The 13917-nt window shown below is 45.9% G+C and overlaps 1 protein-coding gene across 1 annotated transcript; it reads left to right on the top strand.

Annotated features, from left to right (window-relative positions):
• The first annotated feature begins 5643 nt into the window (after nt 1-5643).
• RGS16 (regulator of G protein signaling 16) lies at nt 5644-13911 on the top strand. Its single transcript, XM_079982313.1, has 5 exons — nt 5644-5918; nt 9076-9168; nt 10406-10467; nt 11233-11399; nt 12028-13911. Exons 1-5 carry the CDS (start codon nt 5659-5661, stop codon nt 12226-12228), a joined length of 783 nt encoding a protein of 260 aa, XP_079838439.1. The 5' UTR covers nt 5644-5658; the 3' UTR covers nt 12229-13911.
• The last annotated feature ends 6 nt before the right edge of the window (nt 13912-13917 follow it).

Here is a 13917-nt window from a genome sequence, read left to right as displayed (position 1 = left end):
TGGAAGAGATGATATTCCAGCTGAACTATTTAAAATTTTAAAAGTTGATGCTGTTAAGGTGCTACACTCAATATGCCAGCAAATTTGGAAAACTCAGCAGTGGCCAGAGGATTGGAGAAGATCAGTCTACATCCCAATCCCAAAGAAGGGCAGTGTCAAAGAATGCTCTAACTACCACACAATTGCACACATTTCACACGCTAGCAAGGTTATGCTTAAAATTCTACAAGGCAGGCTTAAGCAGTATGTGGAAGGACACTGACAAACTGGAACATGTCCAGAGGAGGGCAACCAAAATGGTCAAAGGCCTGGAAACGATGCCTTATGAGGAACGGCTAAGGGAGCTGGGCATGTTTAGCCTGGAGAAGAGGAGGTTAAGGGGTGATATGATGTTGTTGTTTAGTCGTTTAGTCGTGTCCGACTCTTCGTGACCCCATGGACCAGAGAACGCCAGGCACTCCTGTCCTCCACTGCCCCCCGCAGCTTGGTCAGACTCATGCTGGTAACCTCGAAAACACTATCCAACCATCTCGTCCTCTGTCGCCCCCTTCTCCTTGTGCCCTCCATCTTTCCCAACATCAGGGTCTTCTCCAGGGAGTCTTCTCTTCTCATGAGGTGGCCAAAGTACTGGAGCCTCAGCTTCACAATCTGTCCTTCCAGTGAGCACTCAGGGCTGATTTCCTTCAGAATGGAGAGGTTTGATCTTCTTGCAGTCCATGGGACTCTCAAGAGTCTCCTCCAGCACCATAATTCAAAAGCATCAATTCTTCGGCGATCAGCCTTCTTTATGGTCCAGCTCTCACTTCCATACATCACTAGGTGATATGATAGCCATGTTCAAATATATAAAAGGATGTCACATAGAGGAGGGAGAAAGGTTGTTTTCTGCTGCTCCAGAGAAGCGGACACGGAGCAATGGTTCCAAACTACAAGAAAGAAGATTCCACCTAAACATTAGGAAGAACTTCCTGACAGTAAGAGCTGTTTGACAGTGGAATTTGCTGCCAAGGAGTGTGGTGGAGTCTCCTTCTTTGGAGGTCTTTAAGCAGAGGCTTGACAACCATATGTCAGGAGTGCTCTGATGGTGTTTCCTGCTTGGCAGGGGGTTGGACTCAATGGCCCTTGTGGTCTCTTCCAACTCTATGATTCTATGATTCTATGGACCGAGAACTCCCAGAAGTGCAAGCTGGATTTCGAAGGGGCAGAGGAACCAGAGACCAAATTGCAAACATGCGCTGGATTATGGAGAAAGCTAGAGAGTTCCAGAAAGACATCTACTTCTGCTTCATTGACTGTCAGGGAACTGACATCGGAGCAAGAGGTGGAGGCAAGGCTCTCGAGCGATGCAGGAGAGGGGCCCAGCAGAGGAGAAGGAAATCAGCGCAACACCAGTAGAGAGGGGAGGGAGATGGAGGATCCGGAGAGGGGTCTCCAAGACTCTTCGTCTGAAACTAGTGGGGAGAGCATGGGCACACCTCTGCCAACTCCTTCCCTGCGCAGAAGATTTCTGCGCAGGGAGAGTAGGAGGAGACTTGGCGTCAAACAGCTTCTTTGCTGGAAGAGGCTCAAGAAACGCCCACTGATGGATTCTGCGAGCAACTGAACGGCCACGGAGTGAAGGGCTGTCAGCCGAGACAAGGTTAACCAGGCAATCTAGCCAGCAGCGACGGTAACTTACGCACAAGCAACCCCTTATAACCAGTACATTGACTATGCAAAAGCCTTTGACTGTGTCGACCACAGCAAACTATGGCAAGTTCTTAAAGAAATGGGAGTGCCTGATCACCTCATCTGTCTCCTGAGAAATATCTATGTGGGACAAGAAGCTACAATTAGAACTGGATATGGAACAACTGATTGGTTCAAAATTGGGAAAGGAGTACGACAAGGCTGTATATTGTCTCCCTGCTTATTTAACTTATATGCAGAATTCATCATGCGAAAGGCTGGGCTGGATGAATCCCAAGCAGGAATTAAGATCACCGGAAGAAATATCAACAACCTCAGATATGCAGATGATACAACCTTGATGGCAGAAAGTGAAGAGGAATTAAAGAACCTTTTAATGAGGGTGAAAGAGGAGAGCGCAAAATATGGTCTGAAGCTCAACATCAAAAAAACGAAGATCGTGGCCACTGGGCCCATCACCTCCTGGCAAATAGAAGGGGAAGAAATGGAGGCAGTGAGAGATTTTACTTTCTTGGGCTCCATGATCACTGCAGATAGTGACAGCAGTCATGAAATAAAAAGACGCCTGCTCCTTGAGAGAAAGGCGATGGCAAACCTAGACAGCATCTTAAAAAGCAGAGACATCACCTTGCCAACAAAGGTCTGTATAGTTAAAGCCATGGTTTTCCCAGTAGTGATGTATGGAAGTGAGAGCTGGACCATACAGAAGGCTGATCGCCGAAGAATTGATGCTTTTGAATTATGGTGTTGGAGGAGACTCTTGAGAGTCCCATGGACTGCAAGAAGATCAAACGCATCCATTCTTAAGGAAATCAGCCCTGAGTGGTCACTGGAAGGACAGATTGTGAAGCTGAGGCTCCAATACTTTGGCCACCTCATGAGAAGAGAAGACTCCCTGGAAAAGACCCTGATGTTGGGAAAGATGGAGGGCACAAGGAGAAGGGGACGACAGAGGACGAGATGGTTGGACAGTGTTCTCGAAGCTACCAGCATGAGTTTGACCAAACTGCGGGAGGCAGTGGAAGACAGGAGTGCCTGGCGTGCTCTGGTCCATGGGGTCACGAAGAGTCGGACACGACTAAACGACTAAACAACAACAACAATGGGGGAGGGAGAGGCAAGCGGATCCCCATGGTGGTTATTATGATTATTTGATTATTTGAAGGAAAGGCACTATTCACATGCAAACGGTTGTTGGCATCCATCTGTCTCGGGAGACCATGGTGGAGTGTGCCTTTGAGGGTGAAGTCAAACCATTGGGTTAGCACTGAAGTGACTTCTCTGGGGTGCAAGCCTGGGCAGTGTGCTGTGGCTGATACAGGAGAGACATGTTTTATTGCAGCTGGGGCAGATGAAGGTGCCTTGTTTCACTACAACAGTCACACCATGGCATTTCTTCTCTCTGCACTCTTCCAGCGGTCATTCCTCCTCTGGTCAATGATGTGGATACATGACCTGCATGTCCTGAAGACAGGTGGTGGAGGGAGAAGGCTGTTAGATCTCTCTCATTTAAAAATAAAAATACTGCAGTTACAGATTACCCTCCCCTGCTCCTCAAATCTGGTTCAGGGCTGCCATGACAGAAGTTGAGAGTTTAACTTTTCCTGCTGTTTTATCAGGCTGAAATTCCCCTGCCCTGCTAATATGATCCAAGTGGAGGTCTTTCCACCAGGAGAAGGGGGATAAACAAGGTAGCTTAAAACAGAAGAAGCCACTGAGGGTAGTAGAATTATCTGCCTTATTGGCTATCAGTAATGAGTAATTGAGGCATGGATGAAAGTACATGCTGCAGAGCTGTGCCAGACAAGGAATCTCTGGACTGGCTTATGCAAATCAGTCTGGCTGGCAAATATGTTAAGGTGGCAAAGGGGGTTGATGGGCCATCTGAGAGAAATCCTTTGGCCTGGGGAAGACAGATGTTGCCAAGGTGATGGGGTGTGTGAAGTGATGGGAAAAGAGAATTTTTAGCAACATGTTCTGAGAAGAAGAATGGGAGGGGGGAAAGACTGGAATCCATATTAGGCAGGCTGGCTGAAGGCAGGCTAGGAGCATAGCTGTCAACTTTTCTCTTTTCTTGTGAGGAATCCTATTCAGAATAAGGGAATTTCCTATTTCAGAATAAGGGAATTTCCCTTTAAAAAAGGGAAACCTTGACAGCTATGGCTGGGAGAGAGGCCTTGAACTGCATGGCTGCCCTGATGTAGGGTACAAGCTCCTCTTGAAATGGCCACGCTGTGAGATCTCGACTCCTTCCATGCAGACTGAAGGTGTAAATAGGTGAGTAAGCCATATTTCTTAAAGCTACGACAGTCTCTGCTGTCTCTTATTCCTCCAAAGGAACACAGAAATGGATCATGCCTATTTCAGAGTAACATTCCTGATATAAAAATTACCCCACCTCTTCATCCATCAACCCAGTTCCTTACAGTCATGTAGCCCTTAAAATGGGTTGGTTGATGCCATCCTGAGGGATTAAACTAGGTATGCTTTTTAGATAGATATACAGTGCTATTTTTCTAGAAAAAGAGGTGCCGGAACTCACATGAACTAGGTTACATTCTAAATAGTGCACAGTAGATACGCATACAGACAACTTATTGGGAAGGTACAGTGATCACCCATAATGTTTTGTAAATGCTGGGCAGATGGCAAATGGATTACAGATTTCATGGGGCAGGGATGAGGAACCCGTGGCCCTTCAGATATTCCTGAACGACAATCCTGGTTGTCCCTAGGCATTGGTCATGGTGGATGGGCTGATGGGAGCTGGAGTCCTGCAACATCTCGAGAACTCAAATCTCCATCTCTGTCCTAGGTAAAAAATGCTCATTTTTATCCCTCAGGGCAAAGGTTGAAGGGGAGAGTGGAAGAAAATTTACCAGTCAGGTGTGCCAAGGTTGCCTGGGTAGGATTTTATTTCTTTAGCTGGAACATGACATGTTTCAACACACACATGGAGGATGTTGGACAATTAATGCTTTTCCTACCCGGGAAGATAGGAGAAAAAGATGTGAACTGGGAGATATTTCCCCTCTCTTCAAAGCAGACATGGTCCATGGGGGGGTGTCCATCCTCTGTACCCACCTGCAAGATGCTTGCGGTATGTGACAGGAGAGATGCTTTGCTGTGGAAATTCTAGGTCAGAAGTGAGGGAGCTATGGCCACCAGATGTTGGGCTCCACCGACCATCAGCCCCTAGCTGCATGACCTGTGGCAGTAAACATCTGGAGGGCTACCACTTCCCCATTTCCTGTTGGACCAGAGAACATTTAAAAAATAAATATTCCATATAAATAAAAGCATTTTATCATTGGGCTTTATCCACAGTCACATATTTAAGAATTCACAGTGCAGCTCCCAGGACTGCACAAAACCTGCACAATACGGACACCAACTTTCTCTGGCATCTTGGTCTGAAGCAGGTTCACTTGGAATACAGTCCTGCCACTTTTAATGAGACTTGTTTCTTGCTGGGCAGGCTTGGAACCATCACATATAAAGTACAGCAAACAGCATTTGTGACTATTTTTTTCACCATACACTAGGGCCAGATTTAGGCCCTTTCTATGTCCAGCTGTCCTTTGTCAACAACAAATTGTCACTGTTTTTTGTGTTGAATATATGCTATATGGTAATTTATGGACCTAATAGGTATCTAAAGCCATTTTATTAGTTTTTTATCTTATATTTTGGAAATGTACATCCAGTTTTCTCCCCTTTAATTTTTTTGGGGGCCCCCAAGAGAGTGGAGCCCCAAGCTATAGCTTGTTTAGCTTATACGTAAATCCGGCACTGCCATACACTCAGTACTGAAGTGTTTATTTAATTGTGAACCTAGTCACAAAATGTATTCCTTGCGTCTCTCTGTATGCCCTTCAAATCAACAAATGCTAAGGCACCACAGCAACAGAAGAAGGCATATTTTATAATGCAGAATTGGTCTGCTTGTTCTCCTGCCGGGAACTGTTCATGACTGCGACGCTCAAGGACAGTTCCAGTTCTTCTTGTCTAGCGGCAGGAGCTGTGCACTTGATTCCCGCTCCCTCCCATTTCCCATCAGATATAAAAGCTCCGCTTCCAGACACCAGCGCAGAGAGCGCTAAACAGCAAAAGCTGCTGCTGGAGCTGCCCACTGCGTCTCTTTTCTGCACAGCTTTAGGCAAAGCATCTGTCGGCTTCCTCACCATGTGTCGGGGGTTAGCTTCCCTTCCTACAAGCTGCTTGGAAAGGTAAGAGGCTGGAAAATATTTGGGGCTCTTAGCAAACAACTGCTGAGTTGATAAAACAGGAGTGTGCTTTGCTTCAACATCTGTACTGATCGGGGTAACATTTGTGTACAACCATAGCTCATACTCCTATAGTATCTTCTAAAGAATGGAAAAACTTTTGTTAGTTAGATGAGCAAGATCTATCACTGGCAAGGACAGGAAGTGCGCGGGGGGGGGAATAATTCAAACAAACAAACAAAATAACTGCATTTATCCTGAATTTCTGTTACTCTTGTTGAGGGATGCTTCCTGGTCCGTACATACTTTTGCTTTCACTCAAAAGGAAGGCTTTTAAATGTTATAATGAAATCTTTTTCTCCAAACGATCACCTGTTTTTGCAATGCGGTTCTCCAAGCCACTTCTGCCAGCAGCACTCTGCACAATTAGCATTCCTGCCACACACCGCCCAGAGGGGGGTGAGCTAAGAATAGAAAGTGGCGCGCCAGGCACTCATCTACAAACTGTCGCAGTGATGCACCAAGCGGGGAGGCACCTCGGTGTGGCTGGTTGCAGACGCGCTACAGCAGGCAGGCAGCTGTCATAAGAAATCTAAAAACGGGAGACCGTGTCCGCATTGTTATGGCTAGCGCAGCAGCAAGTAAATCTGGGTCACTGAGAAGTGTTGCAAAGGAAGCTCAGGAGAGATGGTATGGAAGAAACTCAGCTTCATGCTGTTTTGAAGAAGGAGTGTGACTGTTGTCATTCGTAGTAGTAGTATTAATTTCTCTACCGTTATTGATGTAACATTTTACTTAACCGAATAATAGTGTTCACAGTTTATATTTTGACACTGGGGGAGACAACAAGAGGGGGAGGAAACAAAGAGAAATCATAAATAGGATGTATCCCTTGAGCTTAGTTTCAGCTGAGCATGACAATAGAGGGACCGTACAGTGTTGAATGTCTACCTGAAAAGCAGCACAGTGAGCCATTTCAGTTGTGACCTTCTTGAGGCAGGGACCTCTCCTTTCCCCTAGTAATTGTAGAAACTCTGGCTTACTGTATTATCCACCCAAGTGAGGCAGACATATCAGTCATAGAATCATAGAATGATAGAGTTGGAAGAGACCACAAGGGCCATCGAGTCCAACCCCCTGCCAAGCAGGAAACACCATCAGAGCACTCCTGACATATGGTTGTCAAGCCTCTGCTTAAAGACCTCCAAAGAAGGAGACTCCACCACACTCCTTGGCAGCAAATTCCACTGTCAAACAGCTCTTACTGTCAGGAAGTTCTTCCTAATGTTTAGGTGGAATCTTCTTTCTTTTAATAGCAAAGAAAGAATAATACTATTGCAGGCATGCTCTTCCTGGTTTCTATACTTTGTCCAAGAATGTGGGGCTGTTGTTTTATACCTGTGAACAAACACTTTTTCCTGGAAAGCTTGAGGCATGAAAATAGAGACCTCTTTATGCACTGGTGACGGTGTTCATTCCCCCACCCCACCATCATCTATGGTCAAGCTGTTGTGGTGCTTTAAAGCGTCAGAGACAGTGGCAGAGGAAAAAGAGTGAATGTGTTAAATCTCTGGACCTTAAATATTCCAGTTCTCTGACAGATGCATTCAACAACATAGAGCTGTGAGCAATAAGAGAGACTATCAGAGGATGCATGAACAGGAAGAGCAATCTTGCAGGGAAACATAAGAGTAGAGGAAGAGACTTAAAGGACAGCAGATGCTCCAAGCGGAAATGATTTGGTCTTTACAAAAAGTGGTTAACAAACAGTTCCATCTGCATGTTGTGATATTCCAGTTCTTTTGCATCTGAAGAGCAGGCGCCACATAACAAAATGTACCAAACAAGTGAAGAAACTGTGTCCATCAAAAATGGAGATCTTAGGTTTCACTTGCGTCCCACCTGAGAGCTTCCCTGGGCCATCTGGCTGGCCACTGGGCAAACAGAATTTTGGTTCATTTGTGTAACCTTTGGATCACTTGTTGGAGCCATAGCTGGGCACCATATGTGACAATCATGACAGACTTTCCAAGAGTCCCCTGGCACAGAGGGCGAGGGATTAATGATGCTAGGGATGAAGAGAAGCTGTTACAAGAGGTTCCAGTTTATTAAACAGGAAGGGCACTAGTGAATCCTTAATGTTGTAAAGGTTACACAGTTCAGATATTAACCACTGAATCTGAAGGCTAAAAATAAGCTAGCTTTGCTGCCAGCTAGATCCCATTGTCCATAAAAGTGGGAACTAGGTGGGAAATAAAAATCTTTTTTTTTAAAGGGGAATTCAGGGAAAGTTGTATAGTCATGAAAGCATGATTAACACACAGAGCACAATAAACACAATACACAATTGCTGTATTAGAGGCCTGGAATGAGTACAGCAGTCGTTGAAGGACCAAATGGCCACCCATCTGTCAAAGATGATTAAATTACTTGCATGTGTAATCCTGCCTTGCCTTCTGCATTAATGGGAATTACAGCTTGATTAGGAATTCTACATTACTGAAATGCTTGCATGCCCTCTCACAACAGAAATTAGTATTGTTTCTCCCTCTCTCTCTCCCCCCCCCCATCATATATCTCCTACATTTATTTGAACAAACATGCAACAACTCTTCTCTCCAGCCAGGAGCATAGGAGGGGGGGGCGGTGGGAGTGGTCTGCCCCGGGTGCCCTCACTGAGGGGGGTGACATTCAGATCCCAAGTCTATCCTGAGCCGTTGGGGTAAGGGGAGGAGCTGCACCGCCTTGCTGGCGGCATTCCTCCCTTTGCCCTTTGTTTTGACAGCTTGGGGGAGGCTTGGGAGTCGCAGGCAGCAGGGTGCCAAATGTCCGCCATGGACGGCTCGCTCCGCCCCTGGCTGCAGGGCACTCACACCGCTCCGGGCACCCAAGCGACTGTCCCGCGCCTGGGAGGGCACCCTCTGCGCCATGCCCCTCTCGGGAGCGCGCCTGCCCTGGGCAGCACAGCTATATGCTCCCCCGCTGTCTCCAGCCCCCAATGTATAGCTCTGCAAATTCATACCAAAAGCCAACAGCCAGTTTGGAACCAGACAAGCAGCTCTCTTCTTTTTAAGGAACACACACTGCTGCCCCTTCGTGGCCACTTCTTGTTTTACCTTAAAATACATTTTGACATTCTTCCATTCCTCTCATTCTGCAGAGCAAAGGAATTCAAGACCCGCTTGGGGATCCTGCTTCATAAACCAGATCTGGGATATAAAATTGGGAGCCTGAGCCGAAGCACAAAGCAGAGGTAAGTCATGTGCTGAAGGCAGCCTAAAAAAAACACCTGGTCCAACCTAGAGCACTGCTGCAGCTACTTAAGAGGGACCAGTCCTGAAAGGTGCAATGGAGCAGTGCAACATTAAATATATATATTAGCTCCTAAGGATCCAGTGAGAGGGAGGAATCATAACTAGCTGTCTATGGAAGAAAACTGTTCTTCAGCCATGACCTGCCCTCCTGAGTCTGAGCTGTCGCCATCCATCCATCTCAAGAGACAACAGCATGTGCCTCTGGGCATGAGCTCCAACTGATGTGTCAGTAGCACCAAGGTCACTTCCCCCAGGAACAAGCCTGGGCGGTGTGTCTGAAGTGGTCCAAAGGAAAACAGAGCAAGACGTTTAGCACCAACTTGGCTGCAGAAGTTGCTGGAAGGAGGCGTACAAGACGCCATCCAACCATCTCAGGGATTCCACTCCAGATTTGGTAGGGCTCACTCTTTAGCCTTTTCTTCTCCTGAAGATATCCCACAAGGCAGCGGAGGTTTAGGATCATAGTTTTCCTTCTCGTAGATGGACAATCTTCCCAGGTTGATGAGCCCCATCTGCCCCTCACTTCCCTTTTCAGCACGTGCAGAAACCACCGCTCAACCCATGTAGTCTGAGTAAATTCCAGTGATCCAGTGGGGTGGCCTCTGTGTGCTCAAGCTAGAAGCCAGCTTGTTCTCTGCAAGAACAAGGACCCATGTTTTCCCATACAGCTAACAAGAAATAGGAGAACTGAAGACCTTGCTTCAGCTGTTTTCTAAATACAGTGGTACCTCGGGTTGCATACGCTTCAGGTTACAGATGCTTCAGGTTACAGACTCCACTAACCCAGAAATAGTACCTCGGGTTAAGAACTTTGCATCAGGATAAGAACAGAAATCGTGCTCTGGCGGCACAGCAGCAGCAGGAGGCCCCATTAGCTAAAACGGTGCTTCAGGTTAAGAACAGTTTCAGGTTAAGAATGGACCTCCAAAACGAATTAAGTACTTAACCCGAAGTACCACTGTATTGTAACCACACCAGGGAAACCATACAAGGTGAAATTAAGAGACAGATACATCTTTCTGCCTCCCCCCCCCCCCCCAAATAAGTGGTGATGAGGATGTTCGCTTTAGTTTAGGATTTCTGGGCTTCTTGTCTTGTCTGCTCCTCTGCCTAAACTCTTCACCCCAACATTCCTACTGGCACCACCATGGTTTTAACATTTAGTCTCCTCTCCAGATATGCCTTAGAAGAGGTGCTCGGATGGAAGGAGTCTTTTGACCACCTTCTGAGAAGCAAAAGTGAGTACGTCTTTTCACAGTCCCCAACACGTCAAAGGGAGCAGAGAGTTTTTCCAAAACTTGTTTTAGGAAAACAGATTCTTTCCCCCCACCCATAGCTACCAAATGCATGCCTTGATTGTTCCACAATTCCTTCAAGTGTGACATGTCCTACAGTGTACTGTGCCTCAGACAGGTTCACCTCTGGGTCAGATTAATGTATGATTAAACATGCCCTTGAATGCAACGCTTGGTTTCCCCTGTCTTTTTTAAAAAAACGAATACCAGCCACAGGCAGCTCCATTTCATATAAGGACTACAGTATGTGGGGAGGCGTTTAACTCCCCCCCCCCCCAGTGCCATTCCCCACTGCATATCTCCCCACACATTCCCAGTCCAAGCTGCTAGATCCTGCAGCTAGAGACAGATAAATAACACAGAGCAGAGAGTGTTCTTTTAAACAACAATTCAATCCTCAGATAAGGCCCTGTAGTGGTTTAAATAATATATACACTATAGAAAAGTTAGCTGCCTATCAGTTTGCTCCAAACCTGCTGATTTGGATATATTTATAAAATATTTCCTGCCTATGCTCCAGTTCTCCCAAAATAATTTTTCTACCAATGTTCTGACCTTTGTTCCACACAAGGGTTTTATTCCTATATCTTTTCTTTCTAAAAAATAAATAAATCCCATAGCATTGTGTTAATGTCTGTAAGAAAAAGTGCATCCTTCTGTTCTCGTCACCCTCCTTCCAAACTAAACATTCCCTGTCCTCCTTCACAGGTGGCCTGGCAGCATTTCATGGCTTCCTCAAAACGGAGTTCAGTGAAGAGAACCTGGAGTTCTGGCTGGCCTGTGAGGAGTATAAGAAAACCCACTCAAAAGCCAAACTAGCAGCCAAAGCCAACAGGATCTTTGAAGATTTTGTTCAAAATGAGGCCCCCAAAGAGGTGAGTAAAATTTCTCAGTATGGTGCAATCCTTAAAAAAAACAAAAAACTACTGCATTTGAACCCTATATTTCCTCTAAGGTGCTCAAGACAGTAGACATGTTTCCTTCCCCACAATCACTCTATTTTATCCTCACAATGAGCTTGTGAAGTAGGTTAGACTGAGAGATAGCCCAGGGCACTTTGCTGCTTGATGCAAAATGCCCGGCTGCCACCCCCTGGCCATTGCCCCCCTTGCTACCACTGCAGTCTTGCCTTGGGATGTGGGGTGGGGGTGGCATGAGGCTCTGCAATGACTTTTCCTAGAGGAAATTTTTATTTTTATTTGTTAAATTCGTATACCGTCCTATGTCTGTAGATAAAGCTTCACCGTCAGGAGGGAGGGCTGAGGCTCTGCAAGGAGCAAATCTGCCACCTCTTTGGAGTCTGCTGGGCTGAGGCAACTGCCTCACTTTGCTTCATGGGCCAGCCAGCCTGCAGCTGACCCCAAGTACCCCTGTTGTGGGTCTCCCCAGTCCTCCTTCCATACTCTTAACTGCCTCACACTGGCTCTCAACAATACCTGTTGCTTTTCCTCACTGTTAAAAAACATATTGGCATAGAATGAATTGCTGCTGTGTTCCTTACAGGTGAACCTTGACCATGAAACCAGAGAGGCGACCAGGAGGAACCTCACCATTGCCAATTCTGCTTGCTTTGAAGAAGCCCAAGCAAAAACCCACACCTTGATGGAGAAGGACTCCTATCCCAGATTTCTGAAATCTGCCTATTACAGGGACCTGACAGAGCAAGCGACCAGCCACAGGACAGGCAAGCCCACACACACCTGAACCTGCTCATCGTCACTGCTAGGACTTGTGTTGGGGGAACAGAGACAAAGAATGAACCAGGAGAGGCAGGAGCCTCAAAGGGAGGTGATAAGAGCTTTCCAGTGGTGGAGTTTAGGCTGGGCCTTTACATTGGCCAGGATGCCTGGGACCTCATATGCTTCCATACACCCAGGAGCTCTACCAAGAAAAGGCCCTCCCTGGCATCTAGGAAGGGCAGAAAACAGGCGCTCATGTGAAAAGCACTGGAGAAAATTGTGTAAGAAAGAACCTGCACTCCAAGTATGATGAAGAAAGCAGAAGGGAAGGCGAGAATTGAGGGGCAGAGAACTAGAAAGGTTGAATTCCTCTCTAAAACTGTGTATCCTCCTCGTGTTCAGTGTTATGCACCTGTGCACCCATCCGCATGCATCAATCTGTATCTGCTTTCAGAATCCAGTATCTGCACTTGCAAAACACAGACGACAAACTGTATCTAGCACACAGGGGTTTGAAATCTCCAGCTACCGCATGACAGTTCCAGAAGCACACAGCTCTCTGCATGTTTGTACACCAACCAGCTGAACAGTCAAGACTTAGCATCCTTAACAGTGCAGGTGTTGCTTTGCATTTGTACCCAGAGGAATGCTGCGTCTGCTTTGATCCAACTGCATATCTGCCTTCTGCCATGATGGGCAAACTTTCTTCCAGTGACATCTGCAGAAGCCAACAAACTCTGTGAACATTATAAGCAACCTTGGGTGATATGCCCCATTTTTTAATGGTTTCCTATTTATTGTTAATTATTACAGTGATTATTAATAATTATTTATTTAGATAGGGCATTGAATGAGCACAGCACTTTCAACACAGGTACAAGTCACTGCAGCAAGGGGCCTGCAACTGATATCACCGCTGATTTCACGATACCTATAAGACTACATTGACAGGTGGCATCAGCAGAGAGGTAAAGAAAAAGAGAGAGTAGGAAACAAGACTAGATTGGCCTTGCAAATATAAGTCTGTAAAAGTTATTAATTCCTCACCCCTCCATGAAAAAAACAACTACTACCCTGGGGGTCCAAACAAAACGTGTTATAAAGCATTCTACGCCTGTTTACTTGAAAGTCCCGCTTTTTTTAATGGGACTTGCTCCCAAATAAGTGTGCATGTGTATAGGTTTGCTGTCTCCATCATGTGCAACACATCTGACAGCTTGAAAGGGCAGGGGGAGAGAAACTTTCCAGTGAACATACCCTTCCCTGCCTGAAGATTATTTTCTTTTATAAATTTTATTTTTGCATTTTCAATTTTACATAGAATAAACAAAAGAAAGATACACACTCAAATAGAAACATACTGTAAAATTCCCATTGATTTCCCTCCCACCCTTTGTGAATCCTCATAAGATTTTCCCTCTGCATCTCTTCCATAACTCTATTCTTATAAGTCCTTTATGAATCCATAGCTCAAATGTTTACTACAGGTTTTCTGTCAGTCCTACCAATGAATTTGTTTACAATAGTTTTTCAAATAGATTATATACTTTCCCCATTCCTTATTAAAATCAGCCTCTTCCTGGTTTCTAATTCTTCCTGTAAGTTTTGCCATCTCGGCATAGTTCATCAATTTTATCTGCCATTCTTCCTTGGTCAGAGTTGTACCATCTTTCCATCTCTGGGCTACCAGAATCCTTGCAGCCATGGTCGCGAA

Source organism: Podarcis cretensis (assembly GCF_951804945.1).
Source record: "Podarcis cretensis genome assembly, chromosome: 6".
NCBI lineage: Eukaryota > Metazoa > Chordata > Lepidosauria > Squamata > Lacertidae > Podarcis > Podarcis cretensis.
This window is presented reverse-complemented; position numbering and strand designations above follow the sequence as displayed.

Coding starts and splice junctions, on each gene's coding strand:
- RGS16 (XM_079982313.1), top strand. CDS start 5,659: ATGACTGCGACGCTCAAGGACAGTTCCAGTTCTTCTTGTCTAGCGGCA. Junction 10,468..11,232: donor CCACCTTCTGAGAAGCAAAA/GTGAGTACGTCT, acceptor CCTCCTTCACAG/GTGGCCTGGCAGCATTTCAT. Junction 11,400..12,027: donor AAAATGAGGCCCCCAAAGAG/GTGAGTAAAATT, acceptor TGTTCCTTACAG/GTGAACCTTGACCATGAAAC.